General features: G+C 44.3%; 1 protein-coding gene across 1 annotated transcript in view; it reads right to left on the bottom strand.

Moving 5' to 3' along the window:
* Positions 1 to 12,727, bottom strand: part of kcnb2b (potassium voltage-gated channel subfamily B member 2b) — a 92,285-nt gene extending 79,558 nt beyond the window's left edge. The window contains exons 1-2 of the mRNA XM_074621316.1: positions 12,205 to 12,727; positions 10,461 to 11,150 (exon numbers count right to left, since the gene is read on the bottom strand). Coding sequence (XP_074477417.1) covers positions 10,461 to 11,045 — 585 coding nt within the window. The 5' untranslated portion in view covers positions 11,046 to 11,150; positions 12,205 to 12,727. The remainder of the gene's footprint in view (positions 1 to 10,460; positions 11,151 to 12,204) is intronic.
* Between the last annotated feature and the right edge of the window lie 4,989 nt (positions 12,728 to 17,716).

Below are 17,716 nucleotides of genomic sequence, written 5' to 3'. Positions count from 1 at the left end.
GCCACGGGCAGAAAAATCTTTAAATATTGTGCTTAAACTTTCATGACTGAATATGAGAATACAGTATTTAAGATGAACCTTTTGCATTATGGATGTCAGATATAGGAGAACTGAAATTTAAGGTGCATTAAAGCATTCGGAGCGAGGCAGAGTTACTGTGGTCAGCAATGAGGAACTCCTGTGGCTCAGCAGAAAGACGCGGGAGGCCCACACACACACACACACACACACACACACACACACACACACACACACAACATAGAGCAGGAGATATAATAATTTCTTCTGTCACTTTCCCGGGGCGCGGGGAGACAGCAAACAGCTGGCAGCACAGCCCACAGTGATGCCAACAGCGTGATGACACGAGAGAAAAGCGAAGTGAGAAAGAGGGGAGGACGGTGTATGGAAATGGAGGCGGTCCAACAGAGGGGCTAAAATAGGAAAAAGTAGGAAATAATAAAGACTGGGGATGAGGTGGTGGCGAGGGGGGAAATGTGAAGCGTTTGCCCAATCACAATAGCTTCTGCTTCGTCACCCAGTATCCATGAGGCAATGGCTAACAAGTGCCTTTAACCCTTCTCAACCTCCCACTAATCCGCGCTATCTGTCTCCTTTCTCCTCAGAGTCTCCTTCGGAGAGCGGAGGTTTTTTAATTAATGTCCTACAAAACCCGGTCCCTGTTCGGCTGCTGATGCTCTGGAGACCCCGTGATTCGGCGTGGAGACGGAGAGCCTGGCTACAAGAATAGGCCGTGACACCATTCTTCTTCTTTCTTTCACTTGAGCTCGGAAAAAAAAGATTCTTCTATCTTGGCGCAATTAAAATTATAGGCTCATCATATCGCAGCAGCTCCAGCGCTGAATATGACTGTGTGTGTGACCTCCTCTCCGTCGCACAATAGCGGGTAATTTCGGTGTCAGTGAGAGATATTACAGCATATGGTAGGAAATGACACAAACAGTGCTGAAGACACTTCACGGGGAAAAAGAAAACCATCCCAGTGACAAAGCGTACAACGTGAGGGCAAGTTTGAGTCAGTGAGACGTGCTGATACTGTGCAGCACAAGCGTTTCACTTACATTTGCATTTAGGGGTTGGTTGTGTGGGGGCTGAGGTACCAGCTGCTCTGCCTCTCACACAGCCTGTATAGAGATGAATTGCTCCCTGGGTGTCGATAAGTCACCATGGCACACCACGGTCACCATGGAAACTACGCAAACACAGCATTTCCGAGGAAACAAGTAAAATGAAGTTGATTACACGTTCCTTTTTTTTTCCTTTCAAGAGCTCCTTGGAGGGCTTTTCTTGGTCAGGGGAGACTGCCAGGACTCCAAAGGATATCCCTTTTGTTAGCTCGGTTTTGCTTCAGCACCGCTCGTTTTTCAGGTGCCCGTATTGTTTGTTATCGCACGTAAAGGCGCTTTGGTCTTTGTATCGAGAAGCAGCAGAGCACCTCGGTGCTGCAGGAAGTGGAGAGACCCCCTTGAGGAAGTACTTCTCTGACTACTGAATCATAAACATGATTGATAAAGAGCCAAATGTAAAAACACCACAATGAATACCAATGCAGTCTCATATCGCTGCTTCCATGATGAAACGGCGGGCAGGATCACAACTCAGCCTTCACCCCGCGAGGAAAACAGAGCTGAAGGATGAAAAGGGCGCAGGAGGTCGGAGTTATAAGGGGAAATTGAGGATTGTAGGGTGATGGCGATAAAAAAAAAGAATGTAAAAAGAAGGCTATGAAAGCAGCTGGGGTGGTGAACAGAGAAAGGAGAGGAGGTGAAGGATATTGAGAGAAAAGAGAAGTGAGGGGGACAACAACAGTGTGGCACTCAGTGTGTTGTGGCACCCACAGGAAGCTGGCTCAGCATTATTTGAAGGCTCTCAGATAAAGAGGTGTGTGTGTGTGTGTGTGTGTGTCTATATGGGCACGTCCGTTTGTGTGTACTACTGTATGTGTATGTGTGGAGTTGTGGAAGGCTGACTGTGAGTACATAGCGTGTGTTTGTGTGTGCAAAGGGGGTTCATTGAAGCACGTAATAGAGACCTGGTGTTCATAGCGTTTAGAATGATGACTCTCTCGTCCTCGTCTCTACATTCTGACGCCTTCTGGGACGGGGGAAAACAGCAAAAGACGGGACGAGCAAACCTCACGAGGCAGCGGTGGAGGTAATGAGCAGGAGAACGGGGTGGGGGGGGGGGGGATGAGGAAGGCAGGAGGAGGAAGGAACACATTAGCCTCTTACCTAGAGCGTCACTCAAGCTGGCAGTGCCAGCCAGCGCTGCTCGCTGCTGGTCCAAAGCCACTCCCAGCCTTCAGTGGGATTTATGTCTCGCTTTGACGGCGCTCAAACCTGTACTGGGGCTTTTTGCCAATTTACATCTCCTGCGGGCTGAACAGGCATGATGTGTGCAACTCATAGAAAGTGTTTAACAAGAAATGGTGGGAAAAAAGAGGGAGCTCTATGGAGATTCTAGCATCTTTGTATTCATTGTTTTGGTTTTCCGGACTGCAACTTTACTGTTTTGGTTCATTCTATCAATCTCTCATATATCAACAATTTTTATTGTACACTACCTGCTCAGCACCAAACGGTAGACAAATTAAAGTTAGCGACTAGCTGATGAACATAGTGGAGCATTTAGGAGCTAAATAAACAGATATTTATCTTTGGAGTTGGTGGAGACCAAAACAGAGCTGAAAAGAGAGGGAATATTTGACTTAAGTCCTGTTTATACTACCGAACGGATGCGTACACAGACAGCTGAGGACACCATGGATGCGTAGTGGTTCTGTTTATACTGTCTGCTTGGAGGACACGTTCCACACATGCGCAGTAGATCGCCACCACTTGTAGCGTAGTGACCGCGCGGTCAGCAATATTACGAATCTTACTGTAGCGAAGGCATGACCCGCGCTACTCTGCCTCTGATTGGCTTACCATGATATTCTTACCCTAACCCAAACCAATCTCACTCAACCAACGAAGGCAGCGAGTACTAGCCAATCAGAGGAAGAGTAGGGCGGGTCATGCCTTCGCTATAGCAGGATTCGTAATCTAGCGCACGGTAACAACAAATTGCCTCGACGTGAATGTCCGCACAGAGCCAAAGCATACGCCCTTCCATGATGAAATTTATAAGTATGAGTTGAGTATAGATCAACAAAAAGACAAAGGTATGTGGAGAAGTTGACAGGAATCATTATTGATTAATCATTCAAACATTCACTATTTCTGGCTTCTAACTATGAGAAATTGCTTATTTTTTCTCCTTTATATCATAATAAATCAAATATCTTTGGGTTTTCAATCGTTGGTTGGACAAAACAAGCAATTTGAAGACCTTTAACCTCTCCGTCAATATCTTATAGACTAACTGATTACTTGAACAAATAATTGACAGATTAACTGATTAAGAAAATAATCCTTACAGTAGTTGTTTCCCGAGTCATAACAGCCTTGTTCACTTAGGAAATGTGAGGGTGTATTCTGGGGATGACGGTAGAATTACTAATGAGGTTTCAGCCATCAGGCTTCTCACACCATCTGGCCACTCATTAGCCTCGGCTTGTATTGGCCATGTTGTTTATGCTAGACTTGAGCTAAAGTGAGTTTTTCTGGTTCCCCCCTAAGTCACACTGAATCCAGTTTTGCCTGTTGTTCTCTCTCTTCCGTACAGTGTGTGAATAACACTGGTCGTGGCTCATGAGTTTCACTTAATGATGTCTTCATTCATGCATGGTCAAGTGCAATAAGCCTTAAGGCAGCCCAGAGGGGCTCTGCTGGGACAGCATCGCCGCTAAGCTGCGTCCAGACTGTAATTCCCCTGCATGCAAGTTCCCACTGGTAATCACGAAAATGGAAGAAAGCAGCGTTTGTGCAAAGCAAAGCAAAAAAGAGAGAAGAGGATGGATGTGTGTTTTGCACACATTAATCAACGAGCATTTGTGTAATTATTAAAAATGTACAACGGTGTGGTTTCAACAGATCAATTTTAAAGGTCAGCAGCGGCGATAGCTTTATCTGGTTCGTCTTCAACAACTTCCTTCAAATGTTCCCTCTCAACCCTGCGGGTGAATCTCACAGATGCAACGCTTTAGTTAGATCAATAAAGGGCTGCAGTGTCCTAACCTCTTTATTTTAAACATGACCTTGGGATACCTCTGCTGTGAAACCCGAATGAGAGCAGCCTGACACAAGCACTTTCAGAGCATTTAAAATATATAACAATGCCTTTATGATATGAACTGCTGACATAATGCCCCCTTGTGTATTATTGACCACATACATTTGTGTACATACAGTGATAGATGCACCCAGAGCATGAGTGTAAAACTGAGCTACAAGACATCACTTCATAGATGTTCACAGTCAACAGATATCACAATCCCGGTAAACGTGCAACGCTGCTGTTATGAAAGTTGATATTTGCTGCTTAGTAACGAAACTATAAATTTAAACAGCTCCAACTGCGGAGAGTGGAAAGTGCTCTATCAGCCTCTCGTGCAGTTTGTTGTCCATATGAGGAAATTTGTGTTTAGAGTGCGTAAATAGCAGGATGAACTAGTTATACACAACAAATCAGACACTTTTTATGAAAACAATAGGAGGCACGGTTACAAAGGCTTTAAACTAATGAAACAGCTGGAGTATACAAGGTATGAAACTGACACCAGAGAGCATTTTGACTCTACTCTCAACCCCGATATTTTGTAACCATTTCTGATGTGAACCAGAACTGATTTCCACTTCAGATAACCCTTAAGCTGCAGGTGACTAATAGAGGGAAAAGAAAGACAGCGGTGAACAGGGGTCTGAGTTAAAGTGTGTCCTGGAACATCCAGATGATAAATGCCGCTGCTGCCTCTGCCCATGCAGTGACTATAAGAAGTCATGCCACCTATAATCTAGGAGGTTCTCTCTTATCTGATTATGATGGTAAAGAGGATTTAGGCGCTGGTGCCTAAATGCTAGGCTGTACTGATTAGAGGCCCGGTTGAAGGCTTATGTAACTAGGAAGCTGCAGAAGGGAAGAAGAAGGTGTGCTCTACTAAACTCCTCTCCTGTAATGCATCCGGATAACTTGCTGAAGGCCAAATAAGATAATATAGTTCAGTAATAACCAACACGTTCTCATCCCAACTTGTCATATACTGACGTTTTGTCAGACCTCTCGGCATCACTTTTTGGTCGCAGTAAACACATGCTTAATGTTGTGAATTAAACAAAAACACTTGCTTAAGTTCAGGCAACAAAACCCCTATAGTTAGGTTTAGGAAAAAACCACATGGTTGGGCTTAAAATTACTACGTTTGTACAGTGAAAACGTTGTGAACAGGGGATACAAACAATGGTCTCCTGGATGAAAGCCTTGTGTTGGCTGGACCCATCCACCTTCCCTCCTGACCGCCCGGTGTGTCTGTTTTCGCTCTTAAAACTACATCACCACACTCTCGGCGCACTTTCCATGAGTGTTTAATATTGACACAGATGGGTTTACATTGTAGTTAATGGAAAGCTCGGTGCGTTTCATACTGACGCTCAAGGGTGCCTTGTGCGTCGGTATCTAACGCCAACGACCATAACAAAGCGTCAAATTTGATGCCCTGGGAATGAGAACAGGTTGTAATAAGTTAACTGGTTTGAGTTTTTATCAGTTTCTCTGCCTCTTGCACAGAGGCGTCACCTTGACTTAAAAGCACTGAGACTTGGCTTATGATCCTCAAACACCCAAAATCTGATTTCAACAGTCAATGTCAGCATCCAGCGGGGCAGGCTTTTCACAAAATAAGCAAAAAAGTAACAAGCTGGGAACATTTCTTCCATAAAATGCCAATGCATATCGATTTAACCTTCTGAAGACTGAACACAATCCAGGCAGGAGATGAAAGGATGATAATGAAAGACAAGGTAGCGGACCTGCTGCTTCAAATTGACCTGAGGGCACAGAGCATTTGACTTAACACTGACTTAAAAGCCTCTCCCTCTCACTTTTCCTATCTCCACCTCCCTTCATTTTGGACTCTCCCACTATCAGAAACTACATCTCACATGAGGCCAAATGCTTGCTCGGCTTGCTTCAGTGCTATAAAAGCCTGGAAGGGAGCAGACGGATGGAGAGTTAGAGGCTGTCTGCAGTAATCTGAAACAACAGGCAGCTGTGGAGTTACAGTTTGCTCCTGTCACACTTAAAGCTACAGTGTGCATTCATATTGGCATTTATGGCTGCGCTGCATTAAGACGGATGGATGTCACAAAGATTTCCATTTGAGGTGTCTGTTACCTTATTATGCTATAGCTGCCTCATACTGTGTCATCATCAGCGCCTGCGGTCGGACGGGGGACCGTCTCCGGCTGCTTCCAAGCGTGGGAGGACTAAACAGCACCCATACAGGCCCATTGCTCAGCATTCCCACCAGCTAGACTAGATTATTAGATAAAGGGGAGAGTAATGGTGCACATCCACATTTAGAGCAAGCAGAAGGCTGGACACGGCCGATGTAGGGAGGAGGGGGGCGATAGAAAACCCAACTTGAAATGTCTGGCAAGTAGAAACATTGATCTCTTTAAAATGCTCTGAATCCTCGGCCATTATTTCCCCAGACGGTCCCGGACTGGTTTGGCTCTAAAGTGAAGAAACCCTAAACTGGGGGGTTGTTTTCTTATCTCTGCATGATTGAACACAAATGAAAATAAAATGCAAACTATGCCTTACATATATTACAAGTGAGCACTGTAGGAATCCATGTAGCATTCATTGATGATGCCAGGAACACAGCCTGACTCATATGTAAATGATGAAGCTCTCACTAAATCACTAATTGTGTGGCAAACGGTTGGTGAGGTCCTGATATTTATCGCACGCGTCCTGCATACCGCTGTGCTTATCTGAACACAGCGAGAAACGCATCTAATCACGCTGACAAAAGACATATATAGTAGTTTGTAGTAGTAGTTTGTAGTTTGTAACCTGCATATATATATGCAGGTTACAAACTACATTTACATACAAGTTATAAGCACCAAGATCCATCTTTACAGGAATGATGGTAATGTATTTACGCAGGGAGAACGTCAGACTCCTTACAGCGCTCCAGCAATTTGGATATGGCTTCCTTTTATGAGCTTGTGCTAAGTGTGTTTGCTGTGCAACTACACCCGTGACTCATTGTAAACAAAAGAGGGTCAGGGCAGCACAAATCCTTCTGGCTCTATATCAAGGATGACACGTTCTACTGGATTAATAGAAATTATAGCCCACAGTATGGAAATCGGAGGGCGACATCCATCTGACCTCATGTTCTTTCTCAACATGAGTGCCACTCTAATCTTATATAATTTAAAGCTGCAGTGGGTAGAAATGGAGCATATATGATAAAAAAAGAAAGTTACTAAGTCACTATATCCTGACAGTAGTGCATGAGACAGGTTATCTGAAGAAAAATCATGTGCCTCTGTGTCCTATGTGCTGCTAATGGCATCTGCAAGATTTCACAGACTGGAGGAAAACAACCAATCAGAGCCGAGCTGGAGCCTTGCCGTCTCTGAGCAGCTGTCAAACACTCGCGAACTCTGATAAAACTGTCAAACTAGGCAGCGCTGATCAAATACGAATCAATATTCTGTTACTGTAATGCGTATTTCTCGCCTCAGATGTTTTCAGAAACATCTTGTAGTGTACTGTTGTAGCTGTAAAATGAGAAAGTTTGTCACCCAGCAGCAATGTTGAGATCAGTTGAGGAAATACCGAGCACCGCCCACCAGCCGGAGAAAAGCCAATAGGAACGCTCAATAGGAACGCTCGCTCTGAAATGACCTGTGATTGACCAAAGATTTTTTAAAGCCTAAAAAACAGAGCCATGAGGAGGTGCAGAAGTCTCGTTATCTTTCACGACAGTTGAATTGCAATATGCTGAAATGTTATTATGGATTTTTTGCCCAATGATGCCAAAAACTTTCTACCTACTGAAGCTTTAATAGCACATTTTACCTGTGGCTGTAAGCTGTGGAGATGACAGAACAGAGAGACTGTGTTACTTGTAATTGTATCTTCAATAGGACCCTGGACGCTCACCTGTGACAAACCAAGCACCAGATAGAACTGGACACAAACTAATTCCCCCATCCTCCTCCTCCTCCTCCTCCTCATCCTCATCACGACAACGAGGGCACTCAACCAAAAGTCACGCAGTAGCACAGAGAGGCCACTGCATTAGCCGGTGTCCTTTTTGTTTTGACCATTTCATTTATTATTCATTGGGGAATGTTTGCAGAGATCCAGCTCAGCATCCTGAGGCGTAACTTACATGACTGCCTCTCTTACATCACTATCTCTCTCTCTTTCTCTCTCTCTCTCTCTGAGGGCTTTCCTCTGCCACTATCTTCTCCGCCACCTCTCTTCCTTCACTTCTCTCCCAACTCACACCTCTCTGCTCCTTTCTTTTTCTTGGTGCAATGTCTTCAATCTTTTCCACTCTGCGAGGACTTGCCCGTCCTCGGAAAGCGTGCACTACTGTTATAGCTGACGAATGTAATCCTAGCTTGATTGACCCTGCTGAAAAGGTCAGTCCTCTCGTGCTTAACCTTTATTTAAGGGCACAGAGGGCCATAGGTGCTATACAACAGCTCTAATATCTGATTAAGGCAGTGCAAGAGAAAAGAGAGAGGGAGAACAAGACAGAGAGGGAGAGAGAGAATATGCCAGAAGACTCTGAATGCATTTGACAAAAGGGCTCAGGTTGCTTTTGTATGAAAGCACACGGCTGTGTACCAGCCGTAGTAATGGCATTTCCTTTGGTCAAGAGCTTTCAAGGGTTCTCACTGCACGGTGCGTGCCCCATAAAAAGGTTTCCCTGACCTCGGGGAGCTGCCATCTGACGGTCGAGCGGCCCCGGCAGTCTATTTCCAAAATGTTCTCTCAGCTGTGGATAACCTCAGCACGATCGCAGGGCTGAGCTATTAGAGTCACGTTCAAGTTCTCCTCGTGGAGCACTCAGCGCAATGTCAATTTGAATTAGGGTGGGATTTCCCTTTAAGGTTTCACAGGCTTCCCCCACACGGTAGTGAACAGGTCAGCAGTTCCGAGATGCCGAATGAGGGACTGTATTGAGGAGGTAAATCACTTGGAATATCACACAGCGTAGCAAATTACCCCCACTGCTGCTGTCACCTGGGTTTGCCTTAAATTAGATACCGGCATCCTCCCTATAATTGATTCTTGTGATATACAGCTGGAGGCAGAATACAATTATGAAGCCCAGGCGGGATAACTTGTCAATCACAAATCACTACTTGAGTCAGGGTAAACAAGCCATGCAGGAATAACACAGGAAGGAAGAGTAAAACACGTATCGCAGCCTCATCTGAACCTTCAGTGTCATTTATGTCATTTTTACAGCTGAATACCGCACTATAGCCTCAACACTGCAGCACACGTACAGGCAGCACATCAGGAGCTGCATTTCTCCCACAGAGGGGATGATGTTGCTTTGGTCACACACACACACAGGACGCCGTGTTTATGATCCTGACATGGAATATAATCCCGGCCGGCCCTGCCCCTGCACTGCAGCGATGATGAGATCAGGATACTGGAGACCAAAGGTAAATTACCAGTGATTGGATTTCATCATGGGCAACCTACCTAATTGAGGAGCGAGTCACAGCGGTGAGGTTATGAAGAGGAGGAGTTGAGAGATATGTCGTCATGTTACCAGGGACAACCTGGACATTGCTACATCTGACTTTTATCATGTACGAATAAGAAACATCATCAAATCCAAGTTAATATAACAAACGGCTCCAGAATCAACAGCATCCATTGATGCACCTGAGACAAACTCCACTTTTGACGTCATTTCGCTGACTCATCCAATTAGAGACCGACACGTCGTAGCACTGCACAAGAGAAAAGAGACTTGACAGGTCCACACTGACATACTTTATCCCTTCAAAGAAAGGCAACACTAGTAGACGCTGACGCACCCGCCAATTATTTCGTCAAAGCAAATGGCGTCTAAATGTAGCTCCTGCAGTGATTCCACTACTAATTTATCACTGCCAGAGAACTATAAATTTTACTTTACCATGCTTGCACATCACCACCTCTCCACTTCCACCCCTCATCCTCTGCTTCTGTTTGTCCATTACATCCACACAAATCCAAAGACTGCAGCCTTCTTTTCTCTATATTTAATCCATCCCTAACAACTGTTGCTACTTACAGAGATGGAAAGTAGACAGATGGCGTGAGAAAACACCTGATGAGAGTACAGCGCACGCCTGTTTAACATTCAAATTCATGAACTCGTGTTTTTTTTTTTTTTTTTTTACAGGTGGGAGTACAGGCCTTTAATAAGTGTGCTTGTAATGTGTTATGATCCAGGCTTTGAATGTGATCAGGAAAATGTGAGATGGGGGCGGTGTGTGATCGCACTTCCAGTTTCGGTTCCCTACCTTGGCAGCCACCGAGGAGCCGGGCTTCTCCAGGAGATCCCACAGCTTCTTCCTCTTGTCTGGGCAGCAGGTGTTATCAAACTCTATCTCCCCCTCCCTGTCCCTCATCGTCTCTGCCTCCCTCCGCAGCTCCTCGTTCATCTGCTCTTTTTTCTGGTGGTAGCGGGCCTGGCAGCAGGACTCCAGGTAGATCTCGTCAATCCCCCAGTAGTCCAACTCCTGGCCGAAGGAAAGGGCGCACATCTCTTCCATCATGTGCAGTTTGCCCGTGCGGTAAAAGTTCAGAATGGAGGTGAAGGCCCCCGGGTGCCGGTCGAAGAAGTACTCGTTTTCGTTCAGGCTGTAGTCGTCGCACACCTCCATCAGGGACTCGTGGGTGTTGCAGTCTCGAAGCTTGCCGAGCCGGGTCCTGGGTAGCCTGTCCAGGGTCCGCCACAGGACCTCGTGGTTCAGGCCCCCGACGTTAAGGCGGACTCTACGGGAGCGGGCTTTGGTGCGGATGATGTCGATGGGCTCGGGGGGCAGGGAGGGAGCGTTCAGGATGTTGGTGGGCTTGAGCCCCGCTGGTCCAATCTTCTCAGCCATGGTGATGGAAAAGGAGACTTGTTGGGGAGGATGTCACGATGACACAAAAAATTGAATTTTTTTTTTTAATTATGTTGGATCCTCTTTATGCAAGTCCCTCCATGGCTGAGAAAACAAAAGAGACAGTTAGTGAGATGACTAAATCACTGATGACACATCACGTTCACTAACAATAACTGGATGTATTACACAATTTAGCATCTCTTTTTTTATGCTGTGTTAAGCATTTTTTTTTCTTCTTTAAATCAGCTCTTTTTCAAGCAGCACTAAAACAGTCACCTGTTACTTTAAATTGCCATTCAAAAATAGGAACAGCTGCACTATTGATCCCTCTCATCTCTTTTCTACGAAAGGTGTTAGACACAATCAATGATTTTGTTTTAACAGTCAATATGGCTGCTTTGATTTGCACTCAACTCCAGCACTTGTGAGGCTATGAACTCTTGCCCGAGCACTGCTTTTAATGCGGCTCCATCGGTCCAAAATGGGACTATAGCTAAAGGTCAGGAAGCAAATGACCTGAAAGAAGCCTTGAAATTCATTCATGTGTTCTTAATGGAGGAGGCAGCAATATATGGAGTCTTATTTAGCTTGTTCATTTCAAATTATCTTTTCCTTTGCCACGTTTAGCTCATAATAATCACATTTTCTGACAAATATAACCCCTTGCACCTGAAAAGAGATTTTTTTAAATTTTAACAGGATGATTAAAATGCCCCTCACACTTGGATAAGTCTTCAAAATTATATATAAAAAAAGTTGTAAATATTAGAGCCTTTAATCATTTGTTGAGACAGGTTACTATTTCTAATTAGGAACATCATTGTACAGAATTGAGATAAGCGGATGTTCTTGAATGCAACAGTTTTTATAGTTACACTGCCTGATTATTTGCACCAAACCCTGACCACAAAACAGCCAATTTGACTTTGCAGATGATACAGAACGAGTAGGTGTGTATAGGAGAGATGTAAGGCTGCATCACATTGATCATCTATATGCCTTGACTTGTTCTGCAGTCCTATAAATCCAAAAGCATCGCAGACCTGTTACGCCACAGCGTATCTTTTTGTTTTTACAATCCCAACACCTAAACAAAAGCTGCACTCGCAACGCACCAAAGTATCCAAAATAAAAAATAAAAAGAAGTCACTCTCACCTTGCCGAGATAAACCACCTTTTGCATGCAAACTCCTGTTGTTCCTAAGAGGAGTAGAGAGGATGCAAAGGGAGCCGGGATCTCCCCCTTTTTTAGTCAAGCGACCACGACTGAAGCAGAGAGAGCACTCCGCACTCCACGCAGCGCAGAGAGGAACGCGCGTCCCACATTGTGTTGAAAAATGAAGAAAGAAAAGAAAGAAAAAAAGCGTTAAATGTCTTCCTCTAGAAGAGATGATCACCGGGACAGAAGCAGCTCCGGTTCTCCATCGGAACACTGTGGAAAGAGTCCTGCCTTCATCCTAAAAGCTGGTAGAGAGGACTGACTGACTTGCTCTCTCACTGAATCACTGTGCTGCTGCTGCTGCTGCTGCTGCAGACGTCGTGCGCGCAAAAAAGGCAACAGAGGAAAGGGAAAGGAGACAAACGGGATAAGAGAACTGCGGAGTGTCCCGCTGGATACTAACACGAGGAGGAGCAGGAAGGGTGCACGAGGGCTGCATGCGCAACATCCTATAGAGGTGAAAGGCAACTATCAGGTTATATAGACTATTCTATAATAACATGATTAAATAAAACCAGGTGAAGGGCAATTATCAGGTTATATAGACTATTCTATAATAACGTGATTCAATAAAAAACAGGTGAAAGGCAACTATCAGGTTATATAGACTATTCTATAATAACATGATTCAATAAAAAACAGGTGAAAGGCAACTATCAGGTTATATAGACTATTCTATAATAACATGATTCAATAAAACCAGGTGAAAGGCAATTATCAGGTTATATAGACTATATGTACATATTACATTTATTTATTGACGGATTGTACACACTGTGTTCACCCATTCACTCTGTATCTTTTATATCTCTATTATTGTTTTTATATTTTTTTGTATACCTTTACTTCTCCTGTGTTTCACTTTGTTTGCTGATGTTGCTGCTTTGACACCTGAATTTCCCTCCGGGCATTAATAAAGGTTCATCTTATCTTATCTTATCTTATAATAACATGATTAAATAAAAACCAGCTCCTTACATTTCGAAATGTGTGACTTGGTGTGTGTAGGAGCAGCAGGGTTGAGGGATGGATTCAAAAGAGAGTTGATTAGGAGATATCATAACATTCAGCTGTTAGTGCAAACACACACACACACACACACACACACACACACACACACACACACACACACAGAGAGAAACAAAACACACACATGCCATAACCTTTATCTCATCTCTTAGAAATCATATAAAAGCTGATTGAAGTGTTGGTGGTAAATTATATTTGGTGCACACTTCTGGTGCCAGAGGTGACTTTTAGTGAAATGACCATGAAATGCTTTATATGTTGCCACTGACTGTAAATGCACAATACTTTGCAGCGTCGTGAAGAATGTCCTCTAAGAGAGCTGATAGAAAATTATATTAAATTTACCTTCAACCAATTACTTCCACCACACACCCCGCTTAGGCTACTCTCACACACCCTAACAGTGTTGCCACCAACTGGTGGACTCAGACCACAAGCAAAAGTGCCCTCTTGGATGCCCCTGTAGATAAAACATGATAAAGTGCTCTCAACGGTGCCCTTCCAGTTGAGAAAACGCAATAAAGTGCCTCTCCGGTGGAGAAAACACGATAAACTGTCCTCTAGAGTGGCCTTTCCATTGGAGAAAACATGGTAAAGTGTCCTCTATAGGGTGGCCTTCCAGTGGAGAAAACATGGTAAAGTGTCCTCTATGGGGCCTTTCCAGTGAAGGAAACATGACAAAGTACCCTCTAGGGTGGCCTTCCAGTGGAGAAAACATGGTAAAGTGCCCTCTAGGGTGGCCTTCCATAGTTGAAAACATGGTAAAGTGCCCTCTAGGGTGGCCTTCCATAGTTGAAAACATGGTAAAGTGTCCTGTAGGGTGGCCTTTCCAGTGAAGGAAACATGACAAAGTGCCCTCTAGGGTGCCTTTCCAGTGCACCTTATTGCCTCTAAGTAATCAAAAACCCATTATCTATTAGCTATCAATATATAATGATCTCCCCGCTCCTTGGTCTTAAATGAATAAATAGAGATATTAAATTATGTATCCCTTATTATACCTCAGATCGTTACCTGCACTGCTCTCTCATCTCTCTCTCTATCACTCTAATACAGTAGTCCAATTCAATACAGCAATATTTCCTTGTAGAGCTTATGTGTCACTTGAACATTTCCCCTTAGCCAAGCATTTTTTTCCCCACAGAAATTTGATTATACACTGCATATATGTAATTGATTTCCTTGCCATGTTCCTTCCTTCCAGTGACAAGTGATCAATAATGCAGCATTGACTAACCGGAGCCTTTGTGTGCGCGTATACTATGTCTTAACTGTGTGGGCGCTGCTTTTTGAAGGTCAAAGACGTTGGCACTGTCCAGAAGTCACATGATCTGCAGATATGCAGGTACAGAATCCAACACCACATTTATGACATTCACATATGGACCTGATGAATTATTTAAATGTAACTTCAGCACTCTGTAGCACATACGTACAGGCTGCCTCCATCTCTTTGCCATGCAAATTTGATTTGAACATGGAAAGAGGGCTATAGGAGTTGTGCGAAAAATATGCATCTAAGAAGCAAAAACTGAAGTTGTGTTTTTTCCATCAGCGCGATGTTTACCAGATAAAGTTTGCAGTTGTTTTCCCACCGAGATTACATTTATCTGACTGCACTCTGGAGTAGTGAAGCTTCTCCCTGACCCCTAATCGACAGACGTAAATTATTCTCTAGATGACAACACAGTTGTTAATTACAGAGGGTGCAGAGAAATGATTAAGGGCAATTGACTGTGTCCCCTGTCATTGATTATCATCAAACTGGCAGCCAATCAGCCGTCCTATGACTCAGGATGTAGCAGTGATGCGGCTACAAAATAATCAGCAGAGCAGGATTGTGCACCACGGCTAATGTGTGGAGTAATGTCATACTTTGTGCAGTGGATGCTTCCGGCTCTAACCTAACACCACCTGCGTGCACGGGTACTCCGGGGAGCTGAAGCCAGCCCGGGTCCTACCGTGTGGGCGGAATAACTCTAGTTAGCAGCTTCATATCTGTAATTACTAACTTTCCATATAGAAATGTGTTGATGCACTGCAGGTTACAAAAGACGTCAAAATGATTTATTTTTCCTAGAGGATGTTTGCAGTTTTTTTTTTTTTTTAATTCCTGTGTACTATGTGGGCATGTGTGGGTTGTTGCCATAGCAACCCAAATTGTAGCATCATGCTGAAGGAACATTTTGGGCCGTGGAGCCAGATAAACTCGTGAGCTAGATAGTTATTAAATCAACTGCTGGTCAATTAACCTTTGTTGTCTGTATTTATCCGAATATATTATACATCCATACAGTGATAACGGAGACTGAATGCTATGCAGGGGTTTTATACAGTACATTCAGAGAAAAGTAAAGAAGAACTAAACTAACCTATCAGCCACCTCTAGCTCCCCTCTTCTCTCTCTGTTCCCATCAATCCCAGTCCAAAAAGGCTTGACTGACTACGCCGGCTGCTTCATCCCTGAGCCGTCACATGCCTGCTGTATTTTCCCTTTCCAATTTGTCATAAAATGTGTCCACTCCATCATCCAAACAACACCGTGGACACACTCGCACCCCACAGCTCCTGCTTCTGACGCTGTCAGCACATGAGAGAGACACACACCATCATCTGTTCATAACGCCTTCATTAGAGGGATACACTAGCGTCTGTGTGTGCGCTTATAGATGACGAATATGCTACTGTATGCTGTTAAAGTATTAGGTGCATGAAAAAGGTACTTAATATGTTTTTCATTAAAAAGACTGAGCAGATTCTAGCTAACAAGCATGTAAAATGGGTTTGTGTGTGGCGGAAGAGAGAGAGAGCAAGGAGGAAATGTGGCTGTGATTTGCTGTGAGCTTTCTGCAGGAGGGAGATGGGGAGGAGCAAAAGTCACATTCATTTAAATTACAATAATAAGCATTCAATCAATGTGGGACACCTTTCTATTAATAGAACGCTGCAATAGATTTAAATACTTGCAAAGAAAAAAAAAAAGACATGGGTGGGCAAGGTTAAAAATGCAAGCATGCTTGCTCTCCCACTCTGTTCCTCTGCTGCCAGTGCCTGGTGTTTTATAGCATACTTTTCAAAGGTGTCATTTATTATTCTGTGAAGTTGGGGAAGGCCCGTGACTGGGCTCGATGTGAGGCCGCCGACTGTGAGCTTGAAGACTTTGTAAGTGCGCCACGGTTCAGTACAGTGTGTACGAATGTGTGTGTGCGGCTACGTCTCTACGTGCTTGTGTGTTTTTGTCAATAAGAGGGAGGAAACACGCCATAGCAGCAGCCTGTGTTTATTCTCTTTGGCTATTTTTAGCCGCTGGCCATGTCAAGGTCCTCACAACAACCACCTACCCACCCACAGTGGGCAGCAGTGGCCTTCAATATAATGGTCTGCCGCAGACCCGGGTCATTAATCTATGTCATATCTTCATTCATCCCAGAAAACACACCTGTTCACCTCTGGCGTTGCCAACAGCGCCTAATGTGTCAACAATACACACAACACAATGAACATGCTTTGGTATTTGTTTGTGCAAAATGCAACTATAGTACGTCGGGTGTCCAAGGGGCTTATCGGTCTAAGTCTGTACAATGTAACCATGCATCTACTAAATCCTGGTTCAAATCCAACTAGAGACCTTTGCAATATGTCATCTCCCTCTCTCTCTCCTTGTTTATTATCGCTCCCTAGTGCCATCAATCAAAGCGAGGCAACAATGCCCAAAAAACAATCTTTTAAAAATACATATACCCTGTTTTCTTAATATGCATATGTAGTCCATGGCGCTCTGGCTTGCCACAGCGTCCTTTCTGGTGCTGCTGGAGACAAACAAACATGATTGATTACCGCTCCGTCCCGCTGGTTATGTTTGCGTAATACATCCAGGGCCATGGATCACTAATTGAAAGGGTGTTATTTTATTTTTTATTGGGATCTCTGCTGGTCAATTGCTCTGGCAGTCATGTTGTGCAGCACAGCGAAACACGCAGACTGCCACAGGCAAACAGAAAGAAACGCTTTACTCTGCTCTGACTACACACCTCGGCATCAGCTCACCGAACGCACACTGCCACATCTCTTTGCAGCACAGCTTCAGCGTAACCTCCAAATTTCAGGAGCTTGCGCCACACTCATCAGCATTCATCAGTGTGAATGATGCTGCCTTGCAGTGTAGACAAGGTGCTCAGCGCTGCACCTTAACCCAAAGTGCTTGTGGCAGCATGATAATGTGAATATAATGTACTCGGGTCTAATTGGTGCGAAAACACCCAGGTTGGCAATTTGACCTGCTACTAGTGTCAAAAGTCGTCCTGTGAGAGTAAGCATTTGTGGAATCAGGGCAGGTGTGGCACCGCTGGCGTGTTCCAGTGATCACTGTGCGTTGTACATTGGAATGAAAGACAGGGAGGAGGAGACCACAGTATGAATA

This window comes from Sebastes fasciatus, chromosome 21, assembly GCF_043250625.1.
Source record: "Sebastes fasciatus isolate fSebFas1 chromosome 21, fSebFas1.pri, whole genome shotgun sequence".
Classification (NCBI taxonomy): domain Eukaryota; kingdom Metazoa; phylum Chordata; class Actinopteri; order Perciformes; family Sebastidae; genus Sebastes; species Sebastes fasciatus.
The sequence above is the reverse complement of the archived record's forward strand: the minus strand, read 5'-3'. Positions and strand labels throughout refer to the sequence as shown.